Source organism: Castor canadensis, chromosome 3 (genome assembly GCF_047511655.1).
Source record: "Castor canadensis chromosome 3, mCasCan1.hap1v2, whole genome shotgun sequence".
Classification (NCBI taxonomy): Eukaryota; Metazoa; Chordata; class Mammalia; order Rodentia; family Castoridae; genus Castor; species Castor canadensis.
The window spans coordinates 38,849,967-38,873,089 of NC_133388.1; the positions used below are offsets into that span (position 1 = coordinate 38,849,967).

The window sequence follows — 23,123 nt, forward strand, 5'->3', positions numbered from 1 at the left end:
AAGCCATGTGTACAGAATAAAGAACGTAGTGCACAAATTGCCTAAGTGGCTTTCTTCTCACTGGTTTGAGGGGTCTAAGAATAGGTCTGTAGTTTACTCTGCTACCTTCCACTTTCTCTTCAACCTTGCTGAAGTATTGGGGCCATCTTCCTATTGGCAATTTACCAGATCAAGTCTAATCATGCCACAGAATGGATGTTTCCTTCACCTCAGCCAAGTGGAGGGCACCCACTGAGGTTCCGTATCAAGTTTGTTAATTAACCTAAGTAATTCCTGATAGGCTTTATCAAGATCTGAATTCACAATTGCTGTGTCAAAGTAGTGGCCATTGTTCTGCTCCATCTCTCTAGTCTTCTCAATGATTTCTCTTAATTCTTCAGGCTGCAAAGAAAAGATAAAAACCATGAGGTAATTCCTATCCTATCAAACTACAGATTGAATCAGATGCCCAAGATGCCCTTACATCACTTTCTATCTCTCAACCTCAAGAGAAGCACAAGAGCTGCTTTTCTACCCCACTATGGTTTTCTGTGGCACGTTAGGACTTAGAAATCATTTGAGACTCAATATGTCCTGTTTTATACCACTATTTAGGTTTTCATGTATTTCTGTCTTATCAAGACTATAGGCTTCAAAGTGCAAACTGTTACTCTGAATTCCTTACATTGTTTTCCAGCATAGCCTCTTGCTGAAAATAACGTCTTATGTAAGGTGGAAGCAGCTTTTTAGTCAGAGTAGGGACTCAGTGCTTCTGCTCTCAGCTCTAGTGAAGTCCACTTGCTCTTTGTATGTGCGACAGTACTAGGTAGAATACACATTGTGGGAAAGGAAAAGTGGTTATAGAAAGGGTTATCTTTTTCTAAGAAAATCTTGGGTCAACCCAAGGTCTAACAACCTAATATATATTTCTGGGGGAAACATGCAGTTTAATACTTTAAATTACTGCTGTTTTCAAAGGATTTCTTATTTTTTAGACAGGGTTTTGCTATGTATATAGCCCAAGCTGGCCTTAAACTCAGGATCCTCCTGCCTCAGCCTCCCACCTGCTGGGATTCCAGTCACAGGCTACCATGCCTGGTCCAACAAAGGACACTTTAAAGATGCAAACAATTATCTTAACAGTTTGGGAAAGTATAGAGAGCAGGTGACTTTAAAATACTGAGTAAAGGATTGTTTTCACACAGACAAGCAGATGGCGAGGCCATGTGCAAAATTTATCCAGAGCTTATCCACACCCCTCATTATTAGGCACACATGTTCAATAAAAAGAAACTGCCCCCAAAACACCTAGTCAATGAAAATAAGTAATAAAACCTAAGACTAAGTATCTCAAATATAAAAGTCACACAGCACTATACTGGACCCACAAAGCAATTTATATTATTTAGCTGAATTTCTAACAGGAAGAAAACACATTAAAAATATATCCACTGTGGCCTTTCCTGAAGCAGCTTCTTGTATAGCTATCTAATTTTATTCTGGAATGCTGTGCATCTGAATATGGTACACAGAATCCTTTGTTCCCAGCAGGGGCTCTACTTCATTGTAACCCAACACAGTGTGACATGTTTTGTTAAAACTTATGTCCATTCACAGCTTCAGATTAGGTCTTTTAAAAATTAATTTCATGACATTTCATTTTATATTACTTAACTAGTACTTTGTGTCTGATTTTCTTGTTCAAATTATAATTCATGACTAGGATGAAACAAAATGTTTTGGCTCCAAATATTTTGAACTGAAAAAATTAGCTTACAGGCAAAACTATTACTTCATACTCTCAGCTAAGCACTCTCAAGCCCCCATACTAGCAAAACAGATTCAGAAATTTGTAGAACAATTAGTTAAGTGAGTGGTTACTTTTTCATCCAGTGAGTAACACCATCACTTTTTTTAACACAATTCCAGAGTTAAAGATTTGTATTTACTCACTTCTTATATGTGAGTAATTATGTATTAGAAGCTAATGGAGGTAAAAACATAAGTGGATGGAAAAAGATATACCAACAACTGTAGAATATACATTTTTACAGGTATGGATGGAATATTCACCCAGAACAGATGACAGGCCATAAAATAAGGCTGAAGAAATTTTAAAAGATTAACATCATCTGTCAGGGTCTATTCTCTGATCATAATGGAGTTATAAATCAGTAAGATCTGTTTTTAAAATTGATTAAAAACAAAACGAGGCAGAGATCAGGAGGATTGTGGTTCAAAGCGAGCAAATAGTTTGTAAGACCCTATAAAAAAACCCTTCACAAAAAAGGGCTGGTGGAGTGGTTCAAGGTGTAGGCCCTGAGTTCAAACCCCAGTACCACAAAAACAATTAAACAACAAAAAAACACCTCTCCTGTTACTTCATTACCTCATAGTTAGACTAAGTTTGTGATAGATCATAGGCCAAAACATAAAAGCTAAAACTGGACAGCTTTAAGAAGAAAACATAAGATAAAATCTTTACAATCTTGGAGGTAAATTTTTTTAGACAGGCACAAAATCATTAACCATATGAAAAGTAAAAAGCAAAATTTATTAAAATCAAACATTTCTGCTATAAGCAGTAGTGTATGCCTTTAATGCCAGCCTAAGCTTTCAAAAAAAAAAAGAAAAAAGTAAACACTTGTGATCTTCATAGGATACTGTTTTTAATAAAAGAGAAGATATAAAGACTTGGAGAAAATAATTATAATATGTAAATCTAGTAAGGGACTTATATCTAGAATACATTAAAAAAACTCTTACAACTAAATATTAAAATCAACCCAATTTTTAAAAAATGCATTTAACAAAAGAATATGCCCAAGTAGCCACATGAAAAGATTATGATTAGTCATCACTATGAAAACCATAATGAAGCGTGAGGCCCTGAGTTCAAACCCCAGAACTGCCAAAAAAAGAAAAAAGTGAAAACCATAATAACACGTCACATCTATTAGGCAAGTGCTCTTATTACTTCCCCACCTCAACACTTCATATCTATTAGAAACCACTACAAGTTACAAAGAGACAACAGTAAATTGGTAAGGAGATGGATCAGCTGGAAACATCACACATTGTGTGTGGGGAGCATAAAATGGCAAGTCTTTCATAAGAGTTGAGAGTTTTTGGTTTTTTTTTTTTTTTTTTTAAAGTTAGGTCTCGCTATGTAGCCCAGCTGGCCTCAAACTCAAGATCTTCCTGCCTCATTCTTTTTAGCTTACATTTTTTGTTAAACTGATTTTTTGTAATTGTTGTACTGGGGCTACACTGTGACATTTGGAAAAGTTCTTACTGGATAAACAATTTTGAGTTTGTTCATTTATTTACAGGTGACTGGATTTTTTATCTATCTATCTATCTATCTGTTTAATTTGTGGTGCTGAGCCTTGCATATGCTAGGGAAGTACTCTATCATGAGCTACATCACCAGCCCTTCATAAATTTGGGTATATGTATATCATATTATATATTACACAGCATCAAGAAGGAATGAACTACTGTTAGATGCAATATAGATGAATCTTAAATTGTGTGTTGATCAAAAGCCAGATACAAACTTAAGTATACAATATGGTTCCATTTTTATAAACGTCTAGAACAGAAAAAATTGGTAGGGACAAGAAGTGGACTAGTGACTGCTCAGGGAAGGATTAAGGAGCATTAACTGCAAAGGGGCAAACAGAACTTTCTAAAGTAAAAAAATGTTCTAAATCTTGATTGGTGTGGTGGTTATACAGGTATACATTTTGCCAAAATGCACTGAATAAGTAAGCAAGTTATAAAATTAAATGCATACATATTGAGATAAAAACGTTAGGACAATGAAGCTAAAGAAGAAACAAGAAGTTCTAATTAGAAAATCAAATATACTATATATTGTTGAAGTACTTTGGTATTAAGTTTTTGCTTTAAAAACATGTATAACCAGCATCTTTCTAGATCTTGCTCAATTCAGGATAACAAATTCAATATAAAAAAGATACCACTTTCACATGGAATACTGCCAGAGACCAATTAAAAAAAATTGGTTAACATGTTTTGGAAGTGAAAGGCCCTTGGTATGACAGTGAATCCTTGCTGGAAAAAAACAGCCGTAACAAAAATGCTTATTCTAAAAATGAGGCTGAACAAGCACAATGGAGTCCACCCTGGTGGACATCCTTTTCCTTGGGCAGCCATGATGTTTCTGGTCTACCTAAGTAGTTACTGGGCACTGAGTTTTATACAGTATTAAGCTTGTTTCCTTTACTACGCAGCGATCCTCCTTTAAAAGAGCCAGTAATCATGTCTTGAATCTTTTTTTTGCATCACCCTAAGTACAAAGGACAACAGATATCCTGACACCTGCTACTGAAATTTCTAAGTAGGCTACAAAGGTGAAAAAGTGGTGAAGCACTACTTTGTGCTAGAGCACTACTAAGGTAGAACACTTAGCCTAGACAAAGCAACCAGAATTATGCTTAATATGAAGTATGGGAACACCTAAGATGTTTATAGTTTAAGACATAGAAGAATACTACCTTGTGCCAGGTGCAGTGGCTTGTGCCTATCATCCCAGCTACTAAGGAGGTAGAAATGGAGAGGATCATGGTTTAAGGCCAGCCCAAGGCAAAAAAAAAAAGTTTTCAAGACTGCAATTTCAACCAATAAAAAGCTGGGTGTGGTGGTACATGCCAGCCATCCTGCCTATTCATGAAGCATAAATAGAAGAATTGAGGTCTAGGCCAGCTTGGTATAAAATCAATACCTTATTCAAAAAATAGCTAAAGCAAAAAGAGCTGGGGGCATGGCTCAAATGGTACAATGCTTGCCTAATAAGCATAGGGCCCTGTGTTCAAACCCCAGTAACCTTAAAAAAGTACCTGGGATTACAGGCATGAACCACTGCACCTGGAAATAATGTTTTTTTGGGTGGTATTTGGGTTTTGAATTTAGGGCACTGTGTTTTACTAGGCAGGTACTCTATCACCCAAGCCACAACCTGTGCCGAAATCTAAAATAATTAAAAAAAAAATTTTTTTTTTCTGTTCCAGACCATGTAAGAAGACCAAAAGGAGGAGAAGAAAAATAGAATAAAGTTTTAATAAAAAACCCAAAAAACCAAGATTCTCATCTTTGGCACCCTGAACATGTGAAACAGCTAAAGAAAAAAGTGGGTAACCCCTAAGAGTTTTGCTGAAAATTTTGGGGCAAGGTGCAGGAGATGGGGTGGGGTTGAGGGGAGAGTGGTCCATGCAATCCCCTTGGAAATGTTACCAGGCCTATGTGAAGAAGATTGAAGGAGTTTTAAGAAACCCAGTTGTTATTGTATACTTGGGATTAATAGTATGAAATGTTTGGGGGGAACAGCCATTTGCTTTGGAGAGCTGCCACAGTCCAACCAGTGGCAACTATGGAGATTTTTGGGCAAGTGATATAATAGAAAGAATAGTTTGAAAACTGAAGCTCGTTCAAACCCAGCACTGCCAAAAGAAATACAACATAAGAAAACTGAAGCTAATGTAGCTCTGCAGCACTGATAGATTAAGTCAGGATGCTGTCATGTTTTTCAATAGTAGTACAATAATACAGTAACTTTACCTTTGGATTCTTGCCCTCTTTGGCCAATAATGCCCGCAGCCTTTCTTGGGAAGGGGGTGCAATGAATATAATATATGGTTTCAAATCTGAATTCCGGAGGGTCTTCAAAGACTGTAAAGAAAAGGTATATGGACTTCAAAAATAATTTCAATCACTGAACTACTTCTCAATAATATACATGGAATATAATGGTGTCACTGTCTATAAATGCTTCCAAACATCTTCATAACAAATTCACAATAATTTAAGATCATATTATTCACTCTTAAGAATGTAGCTACAAATTCATGTAATTATGTTACCTTGCTCTTTTATATAATGAAATATAAATGAAAGCCACTTAAAGGATCACAACTATGTGATGCCAAAATACCCTGCTAAGACTGCATACAGATTATTAGAGCCTTATGAAAAATTCAGAGAGAAACATTTCACCTACACATGCCAAAGAAAATTCTGTACACATCCAAGAAAAAGCAGACTGAATAAAGAGATTATAGTTTTCACACTGTCTTTATCACTGCCATTAGTAAATATCCTCAAACTGAATTGCTCTACCAAACTGGAAACTATAGGACATGTACTTTTCTATCTAAAAATGTTAAAATAATATGCTCAATTACTTTACTCCTGAGTTCTTTGATAAAATCTGTTAGCCTAAATATAAAGAATTTTGAAAGAATTTAGTAAAAACATCTACACTTTTCTTAAATCAAATGTTCAGAACTGAAACAGTACAGTCTTATCTACTAAAAAAGACAAACGAACAAACAAACAAAAAAAACTCCTAACTATGATTTTAGGAAGTCACTTGAGAGTCAGTTTTCTTCTATGTACATTCTTTAATGACCACTGATTATGTGGCCTGAGTTCAATACCACCACTTTAAAGACTCTTAAATCCTAGCTACTTGGAGATTGGAAGGATCAAGATTCAAAGCCAGCCGGACAAATAGTTCTTTAGATTCCACCTCCAAAATAACCAGAGAAATATTGACTGGAAGTGTGGCTCAAGCAATTGAGTGCCTGATTTGCAAACCCAAAGATCTGAGTTCAAATCCCAGTCCCACCAACAAAAAAAGAAAGTTCTCTGAAGCTGAATAGTCTAGAAAAAGTTTTCTACCATAAATACAATCTTTAAAACCCCAAATTTCCAAAATCACTTTTTGTTTTTAAATAGAAATCTAAGAGGCATTGAGTTGTAATTTTAAATATTTTTAGCCTGCCAAATAAGTGAAACTGACAGAGGTTTTATTATTTACATAAAATCAAGCATTCACTTGTGACATCTTGTTAATAATTGGAGCAATGGCATTTAAAACCCTAAGAATGATCTTTAGATTTTCTAATTTTTCTCAGTTGGAATCAGACAAGGGGAACTTTTATAGTCTCTAAAATACTTAATGAATTATCAATACCATAGTTACTGTATTTTAAGTTTCAGAAAACATATACATGTGAAAAGTGAAAGAGATTAAGCAACCTGTTAGCTTACATTGTGAGTTAAGTGGGAAAATTGAGAACTTTATTAGGTTTTGCCATTCTTGAACCAAAATACAGTTTTCACCAGATTACTTTTCTTTTTTTTTCTTTTATTATTCATATGTGCATACAAGGCTTGGTTCATTTCTCCCCCCTGCCCCCACCCCCTCCCTTACCACCCACTCCAGCCCCCTCCCTCTCCCCCCCACCCCCTCAATACCCAGCAGAAACTATTTTGCCCTTATCTCTAATTTTGTTGTAGAGAGAGTATAAGCAATAATAGGAAGGAACAAGGGGTTTTGCTGGTTGAGATAAGGATAGCTATACAGGGCATTGACTCACATTGATTTCCTGTGCGTGGGTGTTACCTTCTAGGTTAATTCTTTTTGATCTAACCTTTTCTCTAGTTCCTGGTCCCCTTTTCCTATTGGCCTCAGTTGCTTTAAGGTATCTGCTTTAGTTTCTCTGCGTTAGGGCAACAAATGCTAGCTAGTTTTTTAGGTGTCTTACCTATCCTTACCCCTCCCTTGTGTGCTCTCGCTTTTATCATGTGCTCATAGTCCAATCCCCTTGTTGTGTTTGCCCTTGATCTAATGTCCACATATGAGGGAGAACATACTTTTCAAAACATGCACTCAAAGTTCAACATCCTAAACCAAAATCCTAGCTTTACCTGTGTACGAAGACTTAAAAGACATATCTTGCCAGAGTTGATCACTTGCCGTACAGAATCTATGCTGGTTCCATACAAATTTTTCTCAAATTCACCATGCTCAATGAACTTTCCAGCTGCTATATCTGCCTCAAATGCTTGCCGTGAAACAAAGTGGTAATCTCTGCCAGCTACTTCGTGGTCTCGTCTACTCCGAGTTGTATCTAGGCAAAAAAAATCAGAAAAATAATGAGCATGGATGAGAGTAGGGAGGGGAGGATAATTCATCTAGTCAGAAAGAAATTTTAGGGCTGGCAGAGTGACTCAAATGGTAGAGCTGCCTAGCAAATGTGAGGCCCTGAGGTCAAACCCCAGTACCGCCCCCCACCTCCCCCAAAAAAGGGAAGAATTTTTATTTTGTAACACAGATTATGAAGTAATAAATTGAGGAAATGTTAAGGGCCCATGTGTTTAACACTGTTCTGATTTCTAGGTTGACTCAGGACCAAAAAATAATTCTTGGACTAGGGGAGTGGCCCAAGTGGTAGAGCAACTGCCTTGCAAGCGTGAAACCCTGACTTCAAACCCCTATACTGCCAAAAACAACAACAAAACTTCCTTATAGAAACTTTATAGTTACATTTCATTTCCTTAATCCATTTTACATTCAAACTCTAAATTACTTCATCTTGCATTTAAAGCACTACCATTCATCTTTTCCTAAAGTTTATCTCCATAAGATTAGGAACTATATAAACAGAATTTGTTTTTTAGAGATTAGATCTAAATTTCTATCTTCAGCATCAGTTTAAAGAACCAGGAGATAGATGATTCCCTATGGAACACAGAATTATAAAGGGCTCAAACTGAAAAGTATTTAGGAAATAATTAGTACCATACTACTAGGAAAAATTTAAGTTTCAAAGAACTACTTTTAATAAAAAATTGTCAAAATATTTGGCTAACCAAAGTTGTCTTTCATTGACAACACTGTTTCGATGAAATGGATGAAAAATTTCCCCACATAATTAGGTGCTGAGTGGTAAATTCAAGAGCATGGGAAAATGGGAATGTGTCCAAACTTACGAGGAACTGCAGATGCAAAGCGGTCTTTTTCTTTGTTCATAAGCCTCTGACGCAATTCATTCTGGCCACAGTTCTGTGGACCGATCAAGATGATAGGTCTTTTCCTATTTGCTGGTTGATGATAAAGTGACATTTCCTCATAAGTTAAGATCTCCTCATTGTCATAATCTTTTGGAAAGAAAAAAGTTAATACCATCAGACAGCATGCCATTTCACAAAGATATTTTCATAGACTTTTCCAAAAAATGAAAAGAAGCATAATCTATTATGCTATCCATAATCATTAAAATGCTTAACTTTTTTGCATCAAGGTAGAAATAAGTGGGTATTATTAACCATAAGCATTTTCGTATGTCATTATATCCTTGCCAGGGTACTATGAAATGAATAAGACAACAAAAATAAGTAATCCTTCAAGGGATTTTTACTGCTTATTTTGTTTCATCCTGTTTATCTAATATAATACAATTATATTGCTTCTTATATAAAACAGCTCATTTGCAGTAAATACTATGACAACAGGTGGGGTTTCCAGAAGATAAACTTATGGGAATATCTGTCATTTTTATATTCTACTTAAGAAGTTTGTTTTAAGGATCAAACATAATGCATAGGCTTAGCACAAAAGCAGGTAAACAATTACATATAGTGGCTATAAAACTAGTGGAATCAAAGACTGCTGGAATATGTTCCTGTAGTTATATAATTTGAAAACAAGTTGTACTTGTGCTAGCCATACTTTCTGCATTTATGTTTACTTTATTCTGGGGCACTAACCCGAGTCATGACTCGGGATGAAGTATAAATTATGATGGGTGGGATAACATTCCTAAAGCCCATAATCCAGATGAAAGCAGAAGTCAAGTGGTAAGAACAAAAATAGATAACTAGCAGCCTGCAATGTCCTCTCATATTTCACCTGACTGGGAAGGGGTACAGGGGGTGTAGTTACACTCTCTCAGCTATTAAGTTCCATGATGGCAGGGGACCATCTTAGTCTTGCCAGTGCTCAGCAGAGAGCCTGACACAGAGTAGAAGCTCAAATTACATTTGTTTGAATTCTAGCTTAACTGTTTATTAGCTGTGATAACTTAAGCACATCACTTTAATAGAAGAACTTGAACCTATTAATTCAACCTCAGGGAACTTATTGCATGAATGAAGCATATAGCTACTGCCATGGAACAGAATAGGTATTATAAATGGTATTACAAAATGTTAATGATACCATTATGAATAACAATTATAATTCCTTCCTTTCTCAAAATAGTTGTCTCTATTCTGAGTTCCTTCTAACACATACAACCAGACTGGTGGCATTTTGATTTACAGACCTATTATTTTATATGTTTATAGAGTTCAGATTTGTCAAGTTTTCTTCTCTCTCTCTCTCTCTCACACACACACACACACACACACACACACACACACACACACACACACACCCCCCAGTACTGAGGTTTGAACTCAGAGCTTGGTAGGCAGGCACTCCCAGTCCTTTTTTTGCTTTAGTTGTTTTTCAGGTAGGATTTTATGATTTGCCCAGGGCTGGCCTCAGACCATGATCCTTCTACCTATGGCCTACCACATAGCTGGGATCACAGGTATGAGCCACCATACTCACTTTACTGGTTTAGATGGGCTGACCTTAAACCCCAATCCTCCCAATCTCCACCTCCTGGAGTAGGTGGAATTACAGGTGTTAGCCACCATGCCCAGCCAAGTTTTTTATAGTATATAATTTTAAGACTTGGACCAGTTAATTTTAGTCTGTTTCAAGAAATGAAACAGATATTAATCACAACCATAAAGAATAAGATAAAGAAGTCAATAAATATTAGTTATATAATCTGTCAATTAGCATTAAAGGATATTTATTTTACAGAAAAATGATTAAAGTTAGTTGAATTTCAGATCTGGAATTTCAGATATGGAATATTTCAGTAATCTATGTTTTACTTTCATTAGTTTAATTTGGACTGTTATTCTTAGATAATAATCCCTATAAGTTATATAAGAATGAGAGCCTCTGATTTATTATTTGACTTGTTTTTAATATGAACCAAAGCAGAGTTAGCAAATTCAAATGCCCATGAAGACATATTAAGAAGATAATGAAATCAGAAAATCAGGTGGGGTTTATTAAAAACCAGGAGTGGTGTAGACCACTGAATTAGACAGCAGGTTATCCCTCCCCAAAAAAGGGGTAACAGTCATCATTCAGGCCTAGCAGACTGTTGCCACTTGGGAATACAAACCCAATGTTATTGATCCTAACAGGACCTGTGTACTTTAAAACTGTTAATTTTAGCAATCAATCAATCAACCAACCAATCAAAATAAAACAAATCCTTAGCCAGAAAGTACCAAGCTCTGTGGAATAAGTTTGCCTCTATGACATGAGATACTGTAGATGAACTATTCATTTTTTACTTCAAACACATCTGATTTGTAAGAATGCACTGGAAGCAAGTAATAATTTTGCAAAGAATTTAAATAGAAAAATTAGAAGAAATCATCAATCTAACACTATCTATGATAAATAGTACTTTATATTTTATTCTAGTTTTTCCCAGAATTTCAAACACTGTATTACTCATAGGAATGCAAAAGAAAGTAATTTCTAATAAGTTACTTTCTGAAGCACAATTATGTTGTATGTCTAGTCAAAACATGACTAGAAATAAAGCTCCCTGAAAATACTAGTTCAATTTCTACCTAGCAACAGACTTACACAGCTTTTAGAAATAACTCCAGCTATACCTGAGAGTAGAGCTTACCATCATTTTTACTGGCATTATATAACACCTTTTTCCTCTTCTTTTTATTCTTCTTTGCACACCAAAGTTTTCCTGTTGAGCAATCAAAAATAACTATAAATGTGGTATTTGTTTCCTTGAACAAAGCTACATAGTTTGAATTGAAGAATGTAAATTGTTTTTATTTTGTTTTGTTTGTCTTTTGAGACAGGGTCTTACTGTGTATATCCCAAGCTGGCCTCAAACTCACTTCAAATTGTTTTTAATTTAAATTTATAAATACTTATTACATCATTCATAGAACTATTTTTCAGTGAAGTATTTATAATTTTCCAATTATATAGTATAGACAGATAATCCTTAATATTTTAATCTTTCTTTACTATTCTAAGATAATCAGTTTTGCCTTTTTATCTTTCCATAAATATATATAGTATTCTAACTGATTTGCAAATTTAACATGGTTCCAGATGAAAACCCAAGAAACATCCTATTAATGTCAAAAGTAAGTGTCTAACCTGATTTTTCTGGCTCCTTGTCTTCTTCTATGGTTTGCTTCATGGCTTCTCTTTGCTGCTGAAAGCTTTTCCCTTAATAGCAGAAAGAAAAAGGGAGGTATAATATTTAAGATAAAAGGATAAAACATTTTTAAATCAAAGGGGAAACACTAGAAGTAATTCTTCATATATATTTGTCTTCCAAGTTCTGCCACCACAAGAGTAACGTCAGCTATGATACATCAGTTTCCAAATGTTTTAAGTATTAAACTTCAACCCTGCTCAATCCTATCATATGTCTTACCAAACTATACATCATTATAAAAGGATAGATCGTAAACCAGTATTAGAAAATATAATAACTCAACTTTTAAAAAGTTTTTATTGAGTACTTAACTATGTTGAAAGTACTATACTAGTTCTGGTCACTGAGAATTATCTCAAATCAAGCATATCAATTCTAGGCATTACTTTTCAAAGTAATATATGGGCACTGATCATTTTTCAACTATCAGACACCATTCAACATATTCCCTTACAATTATTATTTGCAATCCCTCCTTTTGTTTGCATGTATGTATATATGCTAATGACTTTTGATTTCCATCTTAAAGTTACTGATGATACAAATAAATTGGAAAGATGGTTTTCCTTGCAACATTAACATTTTCATATTAGAGGTGTTCAAGGTAACTGATCATCATCTTCTTTTTAGATCTCTATTTTAAATTAAATTTGTGTGTGTGTATGTATGTGTGTGTGTGTGCGTGTGTGTGTGTGTGTGTGCACGCGCTAGGGATAGATTCCAGGACCTTGCATATGCTAAGTATATGCTCTACCACTAAGCTATGTCCCCAGCTCCCTAAATATTCTTTTAATGTTATATATATTCTAGTGTATTGTCTCTTACCTGGAACAAGCCCAGCTAGAGGCTGGTTATCTTCGTCCCCCTCCCTGTAGGCCTGCCACCAGTTTGGATCTTCTTGACTGATCACATGAAGTATATCCCCTTTTTGAAAAGACAGACCTAACTCTCGACATGGAACATAAGGGTCATCTGATGGGTCATAGTCAAAATGGGCTTTCACATGGATCTAAAACATAAAAAGGGTAAAAAAAAGGAGCAACAATAATAAAATGCTAGTACAAAATATTTGGCATGAATATAATTTAAATGCTTTAAATTTTTCATCACTGCCAAGAAATGAGTTGAAAGTAGTTAAATAACAGTATTTGGGGCAGTATATACTCAAGCTCATCTGTTTGTTGTCTTCTCTCTGTTGACTGCAAACATGTATGAAAGTATCCAAACTAAGTTATTATTAACAGCTAACAAGCTGGGTTGCAAAGGTGTTTCAAAGGCTTGAGAAGCAGAAGAAAGGTAACAGAAACTGTCTGACTCATGAAAACAATGACTCCACATGCAATAAGGTATGTGAGTTTTAAACCACTGCTACCAGAAAAGGTAGCCTCTAAAACCTTATCATGTAAGTGGGTGTCAGTTCCCCACTCTTGACCCCACTGTCAATCCAACACAGCTGGATGGTCAACGCAGTTGGATGGGTGGAATGGCTCAATTGGTAGATCGCCTACCTAGCAAGTCTGAGGTCCTGAGTTCAAACCCCAGTACTTCAAAAAAAAATTAATTCCAGCTATGGTGTTTATTCTAACATTCATGAAATAAGCACACCCAAACTGCTAAGCTTTAAGACTATTAATCTATTCCTATTTATAAAGTAAGTAGGCTTAATCACCACAAGAAAGGGACTAAGGTAGAAAGGAGAAAAATAGAGGGATGAATCAATTTGGGTTATAATACATATGTATACATGGAAATGTCTAAAAGGAAACTCCCTGTATAGATATCCTAAACAAACAAAAATATCATTTTTCCCCCACAAAAACAGAGAACAGAAGGGCATAAAAGGTCCCATCTGGGGGCATGGTACAAGTGGGAGCAGAGAGGAGGTGGGGAAAACGTGTAGGAGGGTGTTTATGGTGCCAATATTGTGTACACATGTATGTAAATGGAAAAATGAGACCTGTTGAAACTATTCCAGGAATGGGAGGGGATGAATTCAACTATGATAAATAGTAAGAAAGTTTGTAAATGTCACAATGTACCCCCAGTACAATAATAAAAAACAATCTATATTAACCAATGAGAATACACTTTAAAAAAAGTAGGTTTTGAAATATTATTAGTAGTACAAGTTATCATACTTTTTTAAACAATGTGTTTTTGCATTTGAGAATAAAAGAATGTGCCATGCTATGTAGTATTAAAGGTAGTTAAGAGCTCACATGAACTTTGTAGAAATCTAAGTTATTTCCTATGCGGTTCCAATATGCCTCTGTAAAATACAACAAAGAATTCTTACTTCTAAGAGGGTAGGAAGGGATTAATATTCTCTTTAATTTTTATTGAACCTAGACATGTAGCATTTCCCAAGTCTGCAAGAAACCTACCTTCATTTAATGAAACCCAACATCTATATACAATGAGTATTTCTGCCCCACAGAAGTTAAATTGCAAGTGCAGATTCAATGAACCTAGCAACAGATTAACAGCCTAAGAATTTTATAATTTTGAGTCCATTTCTACCAAATGCTATCTGGCTTTTCTTGTCTTTTATTGTCACCATAGTTGCAGATATGTATTATAAAGATAATAATGGTCTGCTTTAAAAATCACTTTAGAGAAGACAGTATCTTTTTGCAAGTGATCTGCTATTGGGCTACAGGGTAGCCCTTTGGAGACAGGGCCTCATTATGTAGTCCAAGTTTGAGGCTGGCAAACATGCAATCCTTTTGCTTTAACCTCCCAGGTACTAGGATTACAGGCATTCTCAGTCTTAAATGAAGTTTAACAAAGCACTTTCTGATAAAGACTATTAGAAGCCAAGTGCCAGTAGCCCACAACTGTATTGTAGCTACTTGGGAGGTTGAGATTGGGAGGATGGAGTTGTAAAACCAGCTTGGGCAAACTGTGAGACCCCATTTCCAAACTCACCAGAGCAAAATGGACTGGAGGTGTGGCTCAAGTTGTAGAGCTTTGCAAGTATGAATCCCTGAGTTCAAACTCCAGTTCCAGGAAAAAGGCCCACAAAAGATTATTAGATGTATTTTCACATAGCCCCATTCTTGATGATAGCAAAATAACCTTTCAGAAATTTTTCTCTCTCTCTCTGTGTGTGTGTGTGTGTGTGTGTGTGTGTGTGTTTGTGTGTATGGGACTGGGGTTTGAATATAGGGCTTTGAACTTGCTTGAGCCGCCCCTCAGGTCCATTTTGTTCTGGTTATTTTGGGAGATGGGGTCTCAAGCTATTTCCCTGGTCTGGCCTCAAACTGTGATCTTTCTGATCTCAGTAGGATTACAGACAGATTTGAGCCCCTCGCTCCTGGCTAACAACATTTAAAATTTTTTTGAGACAGGATCTCACTACATATCCCAGGTTGGCCTCAAATTCATGCTCCTCCTGCCTTTACCTCCCCAATGCTGGGATTACAAGAACACAACACCATTCCTGGCTTAAAGAATATTAAACTCTCTATATACTAATAGTAACACTGAAGCTGTAAAAGTGATTCAGTTAAAGATGTAAAAACAGCTAAGTAGGACTCAAATGTTAGTCTTCTCTTGGGAAGTAATGTTCATTGATGTGTTTATACAAGTACAAAAAATACACATGATCCTAAATACGTAGCACAATGAATTTTCACAAACTGAACACACCTGTGTAACTAGCACCCAATTCAAGAACCAGTATATCATCAGCATCTCAGAAACCCCACCCCATGTCTCTTTCAGTTACTATTCATCTCATTCCCTCCATGGGTAGACACCATTATGATTTCTAGAAAAACTGCTTCCTTTATATTTTACTTCATATAAATAGAATTACATATAGTTTTGAATCAAATATGGTTAAGATACTTTGCTCAGCCAGGCATGGTGGCTCAAGTCTGTAATCCTAGCTATGTGGGAGGCAGAGACTGGAATGATTATGGTTGAGACCAACCTTGGTAAAAAGTTCATGAGAGCCTATTTCAGCTATGTGGAGAAACACAAAACAGGCATAAAACAAGACCGTATCTAAAAAATACCCAATATAAAAAGCGCTGGTAGAGTGGCTCAAGTGGTAGAATGCCCACCTATCAAGTGCAAGGCCCTGACTTCAAGTCCCAGTTTAAAAAAAAAATTTGCCCAATTTGACAGTGTTTTAATGCATCTAACTAGACAGTGCTCTAGAAAGTTTTATTCTTACTTTTTTTGGTGGGACTGGGATTTGCAATTAGGGCTTTGTGCTTGTAAAGCAGGTGCTCTACTGTTGGAGCCACACCCCCAGTCTATTATGCTCTGATTATTTTGGAGATAGGGTCTTGAGAATTATTGGCCTGGGCTGGCTTCTAACCACTATCCTCCTGATCTTAGCCTCCCAAGTGGCTAGGATTATAGGTGTGAGCCACTGGGGCTGGCTGGAAGCCTTAGTCTTGATGTGCAAACAGTTTTAATTAAAATCTTGAATACTTACTATCAAAACTGAATTTTAGTAAGTTATATGGGATAGGAATGAATCAAAACACAGTTGGGAGACTGGCTAAAAAGATTAGAAATAAAAATTTATGATCTTTGTAAGAGAAAAGTAATTTGTAGGGTGATCTAAAAGTATGCTTTTAAAAAAACTAAGCTTGAGTACTATCCCTGTCAATTACTAATACTTCAAAACCTGTTTTAAATTGTTACTTTTTTGCCACAACACCTTGGAAATCTAAAAATCGAATTTTAAAAGTCTCGAAGTAGTGGAGAAATAATTTTTATCAGGCTTTTCAGAGATCAAATTGAACTACTTGTCTGCCCAACTAATGGTTTTATCAAATTGCTTTCTGGAAGCAATTCCCAAATGTTTTTCAAAGTGTTTAACTACATCAGCTGCCTAATGTTTATTAAAATGCTGAATTCTTATGCCACACCTCAGACTTGCAAACTCTGTATTTTAATCATATTCCTTGTGTAGTTGCTAGGTAAAGAGATCTTGGAGAACTATTTCCCTGAGAGAAATTAAAACAAGTGAGGAGGGAGTGTCTAGGTTATGATCTTTGCCAAAGGCCAACAAAATCACCCAGAGATGCTTTTCCATTTACTCTTACCTAGGCAGTTCTCATTCCACTATACTGATTTAAATGGCTTGTGATATGGGGTACTGCTGTGAGTAAGCTGGGAAGATGAATACAGGGACATGCTTTGCTTATGTACCAAGTTCATCTAGTCCTATTTAAAATGTACTTTAAAAGTTCTTAATTTTTCTTAAGCAAAATTCATAACAGATTAACCACATGAATGAGCTAAAGTCTGTGTACTGCCTTAAAATGTTCTATGTAACTTATCTATGTATTCCACTGACCAATTCTTTTTTTTTTTTTTCTTTCAGTACTGGGGCTTGAACTCAGGGCCTACACCTTAAGCTACTCTACCAGCAGCCCTTTTTTTGTGAAGGTTTTTTTCGAGACAGGGTCTTGAGAGAACTATTTGCCTGGGCTGGCTTCAAATCATGATGATGTGTTCTACATTACTTCAATATTATGATTTTACATACATTGAGAAGCAGCAAGTATCAACATTTTTTAATAAAAAAGAATTCTAGACTCTACAGGATAACAGGAAAAATGTTGATCTGTATTTCTTAATGTCAGGCTCTCATTCTCAAAAGACAAAAGTCATTTACTCAGAAGGGCTGGATTATTATAAACATTTAAATAAGAATATATTCCAGCCCTTCTCATGTGTCTCCTTAGTTTGCAGAGCTGCTTTTGAAGCTCAGAGCTTTTCCATAGGAAAGATAAATGAGAAAGCACAGTGCACAGAGAATCAGGCTTGTTGAATTCAGAGACCAAGTCTGTTTCCTCATTTCTCTTTCTGCAAAGAATTAGAAACAGAAGGAAGGCTAGAGATGCAACATCAACGTCAATATGTTCCATAAACAATAACAGGAAAACATGGAGTGACAGACAAAATATAAAGCATACCTGTGATGAAATATTGAGGAAAATAAAACTGTTGTGGTTTGATAAAAGAATAATAGTATATGTAATAAAATGAGGCTTCCATGTTAATCCAGCACTTTAAAGTCTATCATTTTTTTAACAGTTTGAGATATAGTTCAAATGCTAGGCAGTTTATCCATGTACACAACTGGACGCTATTCAGTATATTCACAGTTACACAACTATCATCACAAACAATTTTAGAACATTTTTTCCACCCCACAAAAAGACCTGGTACTGATTAACAACTATTCCCATTCTCTCCTAACTTCCGACCCCCACATCTAAGGAACCAGTAGTCTATTTCCTGTTTCTATGTATTTACCTATTCTGAATATTTCATAAATGAGCCAACATACAGCCTTTTGACTGCTCTCTTTTATTTAGCATAATGTTGTCAAATTCATCCATGTTGCATATAGACATGCATCAGTTCTTTTTATTATCAAATAATATCTCATTGTATGTTTTCCATTTATTAGCTGGTGGCTATTTGGGTTGTTTCTGCTATTTGGCTATGAACATTCATGTACCAGCTCTTCTGTGAATGTATGTTTTCAATTCTCTTGGATATATACCTAAGAGAGGAATTGCTAGTAATCCAGGCTATCTTTTAATAGAGCTGCGTAAATGTTTAACATACAGCAATATACTGTAAAGTAAAAGTTGCACAGACTTTGTAAAAGCAACTTTTCTTGTATACTAAGTATGTCTAAATTAAATAAACCCACCTATAACTATAGCAAAAGACTAGGTACAATTTCAGAAGTCACAAAGATTCTGAAACTGAAGTATTTCCTTTTTAAGGTTCAGAGTTTGCTAAACTTGAAATGTTGATATTTTATATTTGTGTAAATAAAAATGATGAGTTTATTTCTTTTTACCTGAGTTCAAGAAATATTTACAGTGACGTGTCTGATACAGGTAAGTACATAGTAATAATGGAACAATAAATAATGAACATCAAAAAAATCACTTACTACTGTTTCCTTGGCAGGAGGAGGCTTAATTTGTTGACTTGGAATCAGAACAAATGTCAAAGTACCATGCATATCAGACTGTAATAGAAAGATAAAAGTTATTTTTTAAATCTGTATTTACAAAAATAATTCCATGGTTCTATGATCAGTATTCCAAAAACTGGACTATTCCAAAACTCCTCTATAGTCTTGTATGCAAATATTCTCAGTTCCCAGATGCATTATCTTTGCCATCCAGTCTATGTGTGGAAGTGTGTGTGAGTATATTTTGGTGGTACTGGGGTTTGAACTCAGAGCTTCCTGCTTGCAAAGCAGGTGCTCTATTGCTTGAGCCACACCTTCAGTCCAATTTGCTCTGGTTATTTTGGAGATGGGGGTGTCTGCCTCCCAAATAACTAGGATTACAGGTATGAGCCGCTGATGCTGGCTCAATTTTTTTTTAACTATATATAGTCTTACTGCCAGGTTCACTATTATTGTCCAGTACACCACTGTTTGCTTCAGTCAGATACCTCCAGCCTAAACAGTAATCATTATCCTCCCTGGTACAACAGGGAGGAGTGTTCAACTTAAAGACAGCAGCCAATAAAATGAGCTAAAATTTATAATCAATGGTACTTTGGTCTACCAAAGCAATGAACCGGGGTTGAATAGATATAGGGATATGAAGGTGTTTTCTAGATTTTACAGTGGACATCAGCAGATAGGAGAGATTCTACTGTAGCAACAGATACTAAATAATGAAGAATATAAATCTTGGTTTGCGGGTATGTACAAAATGATCATAAAATGCCTTCAAAAGATAACTACAAGGGACTTCTTGATTATATTAGCAATATCCAATAGGACTGTTCTATAATAGAAATATGCTATATCTACATCTTAATATGGTAGTCATTAGCTACATATTGAATTGCTTAAATTTAGCACTTAAAGCTAGTGTGAATGAGGAAATAAATTTTAAAATTAATTTAAATAAAAAGAGCTGCATGTAGCTAGTGGCACTCCTACTATCTTATATTAAGGAAATAATCAATTATAGATAAGAAAACACAAAGAATATAAAATCATGAGGACACGAACTTCGTTTTATTACTGTTCCCCAGTGGCTAGCATATAGCCACTTATTTCAGAGACACATAAAATATACTTGGGAAGCTGGGTGTGGTGGTGCACTCAGATAGCTGAGGCAAGAGGATCATACAGTCAAGTCTGGGCTACATAGTGAAACTCTGTCTCTAACTTAAAAAGAAAAATTGGTAGTAATAAAGTTCAAAGTAATAAAACCAGTGGTACCCACTCCCAAATAAAACTCTACTAACAAATACTATGGAGCAATTATATTATAGGAAAATTAGGCTAGAAATTGTCTTATGTTAATAGTTATTCAAAATGTTTTAAAAACATTTTATTCCGCATTTACTAACAAAAGTTTTTAAAAAGGTATTGATTATTCTTCTACCTATGTCAACTTACCAATATGTCAAAAACCTCATTGACATCTTTCCCCCGAATTTCAATACCATTAATCTCCAGAACTTCATCTCCTTCATGTAAGAGACCACTTTTCTCTGCAGCACCTCCTTTTACTATCCGGCTAATGATGACAGACTCCATTTCATTACGAACTGTAGCACCCTAAAAACAAAACAAATGAAACAAAAAAAACCAGCATCTAATTTATACATAAAATGTTGTATTTTTGTCAAGCAATTCTTCATTTTTAAATTCTTATTTTTTCCATTCAACAATACTAGCCTTCAACTACCTTGAGAAAGAATTTGCTTACACAGCTGGAGTAAGAACTATAATTAGATCTGAAAGATGACCATTTTCCTCATGTTTTCTGCTTTAGAATCACTCTATCCATTTGTCTTCTGAAGTCAAGCAAACTTTTGAAACATACAACAGCTGAAAACTGTACTTACTGAAAAACAATGTGTGAAGACCTATAATCAAATTTGTTTTCTATATGCTAGATCCTATTCAAATGGCTACAACTATATTTAGGCATGATTACTGAACATGGCTTTTAACTATAAAGAACTTTTTAAAATTCAGAATATGATGAAGGGATGAATACCAATATGGCTGGTTATTTAAATGTTAAATATTATAGCTGCATCCAATTCATACTAAAATGTATGAAATGCTAATATTTATTGTACAAATTGAAAACACAATGAAAAAATGTATGGTCAGAAGCTAGAAATGTAAAATACAGAAGAAATCTTATTTTTTGAAGGCTTTACTTAACATTTTGTCACAGATTTCTCAATTTCTATTTTTTTTCATGAGGGGAATTAGTTACAAAACTGCCTATGAAACACATTCTTTATTCCGTGTGCCATATTAGACAAGATATGATCTGGGACACAAAGAATATATATTAAGACTATTTCTCTGAAAATAAAGGAAAGAAACTTAAGTCAATGGAAGACTGAGAAAAAAAGAGATTAGAAAAGCTTTACATATAAAAACTATAAATAAGAAATATATACCCTTTCAAGCATATCTCAAGTACTGAAGTAATTACACTTCAATAAATTAAACTGAATTAGAATATCAGAATTTCTAGTTTTTTTTTTAAGTTGGGAGAATAGGGAAATATATTACTTATCCTTTCTTTGATTCTCAACAAATATTTCACAAGCTATTATTTTCATCAAATTATGGGTGAGAGAAGGTAAAGAACAAATTTTTCTCAACTAAGTGGTAGGAACAAGGCCACAGAAAAACTCCCAACAAATTAACCTCAAAAGAGAAAAGCTACTAAGATGTAATGGGTTCTTCAACTATCTGTCACACATGAAATCTTTGTGTAGAAGGAACCTCAGATCAGAGATTGGGACACTTACCAATGGAATATCACGAGCCTTTTCTATGCGAACTATCTTTACAGTTTCTCCTCCATACTGGCCAATGCTTTCATAAACTCTTTCATCTGTAATGGGCTCTAGCTGCATTTCCTGCTCAGCCACTTTATCATGGGCCAGTAAAAGTGCCTGTTTCAAAGAAACCCATAGCATTTTAATTAAAAGCATGATTTATTTACTAACTCAAGTACAGTTGCTATCCTGTATCTTTTGGAACTATTGATAACTAAAGATATGCTAAGTTTATCAATGTATAATCTTAAATGTTATTAAATCTGAATGTTTACTAAACTTTATAAAAAGAAAAACAGATTGAAGGACTAAACATCCTAGATAATTAAAATTTACAGAAAACAAATAACCAAAGAAGCAAGGAATTTGTGTCTAGTTTTAAAAGAAAAGGAAATTGTTTAAAAAATAATTTGTATAATTTAGATATGTGAATTTATAATCCAACAATAATAATTATCTTGCAGAGGGGATTGTGAACATCAAGACTAGCTAGATAATGTTTGAGGTCTCTTACAACTCTGGAAGACCTTGATTTAATGGGGAAAAAAAAGGAAAGATAAATGCTCAGAAAACTACATATATAAACCACTGTCCATTTTTTTTTTCCACTATTCATTTTCTACCTGAATATGTGGAGCATTTAGCAAGGCAGTTAGTTCTTGTCCTTCCTTCTGATGGAATGACTTCAAAACAGTTTGCACCTAAGAAGTAAAAACAAAGATCATGCTTTCTGAAATTGGGAATATCATTAGTACCTATGCTCCTATGCAGGTGGAGATTACAGCAAAAAAAAAAAAAAATACTTGTAAGAAAGAAAACTACTGAAGAAAATTATGAGAAAAAAATTAGTACTTCCCCCATAATTTTCAAACTTGTTATCATAGGCAAGAACAGTATTTCTAAATTTAAAACCAAAAACACTAGATAAGATTTTGTTATTTATGCCTATGAATGAATTACTTCCATCTTGAAAGTTTCTCCCAACAGAGCATAAAATATAGTAATAATGACTACATAAGGGAAAAAAACTGTTCTAATAGTTACTTTGTTATTGTATAGTTTTCTAATCCCATGTTTACATAATTGCATTTAAAACCAAGATGACACCTTTAAGAGTTACAGACTAACAAGGTAATTTTATAAGGGTCACCATAATGTAGTGAATTGCACTAA

The 23,123-nt window shown here is 34.9% G+C and overlaps 1 protein-coding gene and 1 long non-coding RNA gene across 5 annotated transcripts in view; one reads left to right on the forward strand and one right to left on the reverse strand.

The window, feature by feature from the left end:
• Window positions 1–204: 204 nt before the first annotated feature.
• Pals1 (protein associated with LIN7 1, MAGUK p55 family member) overlaps window positions 205–23,123 on the reverse strand; it is a 93,064-nt gene continuing 70,145 nt past the window's right edge. For all 4 annotated transcript variants that reach the window (XM_074067746.1, XM_074067745.1, XM_020184202.2 and 1 more), the window contains exons 5-15: window positions 22,574–22,651; window positions 21,921–22,067; window positions 20,539–20,700; window positions 19,063–19,140; window positions 12,948–13,131; window positions 12,059–12,130; window positions 11,562–11,633; window positions 8,782–8,949; window positions 7,717–7,919; window positions 5,563–5,673; window positions 205–381 (exon numbers count right to left, since the gene is read on the reverse strand). In XM_074067746.1, coding sequence (XP_073923847.1) covers window positions 205–381; window positions 5,563–5,673; window positions 7,717–7,919; window positions 8,782–8,949; window positions 11,562–11,633; window positions 12,059–12,130; window positions 12,948–13,131; window positions 19,063–19,140; window positions 20,539–20,700; window positions 21,921–22,067; window positions 22,574–22,651 — 1,452 coding nt within the window. The remainder of the gene's footprint in view (window positions 382–5,562; window positions 5,674–7,716; window positions 7,920–8,781; window positions 8,950–11,561; window positions 11,634–12,058; window positions 12,131–12,947; window positions 13,132–19,062; window positions 19,141–20,538; window positions 20,701–21,920; window positions 22,068–22,573; window positions 22,652–23,123) is intronic.
• Window positions 377–18,155, forward strand: LOC141421549 (uncharacterized). The gene is made up of 2 exons (XR_012446133.1): window positions 377–5,134; window positions 17,470–18,155. It is a non-coding gene; the product is annotated as an uncharacterized lncRNA (long non-coding RNA).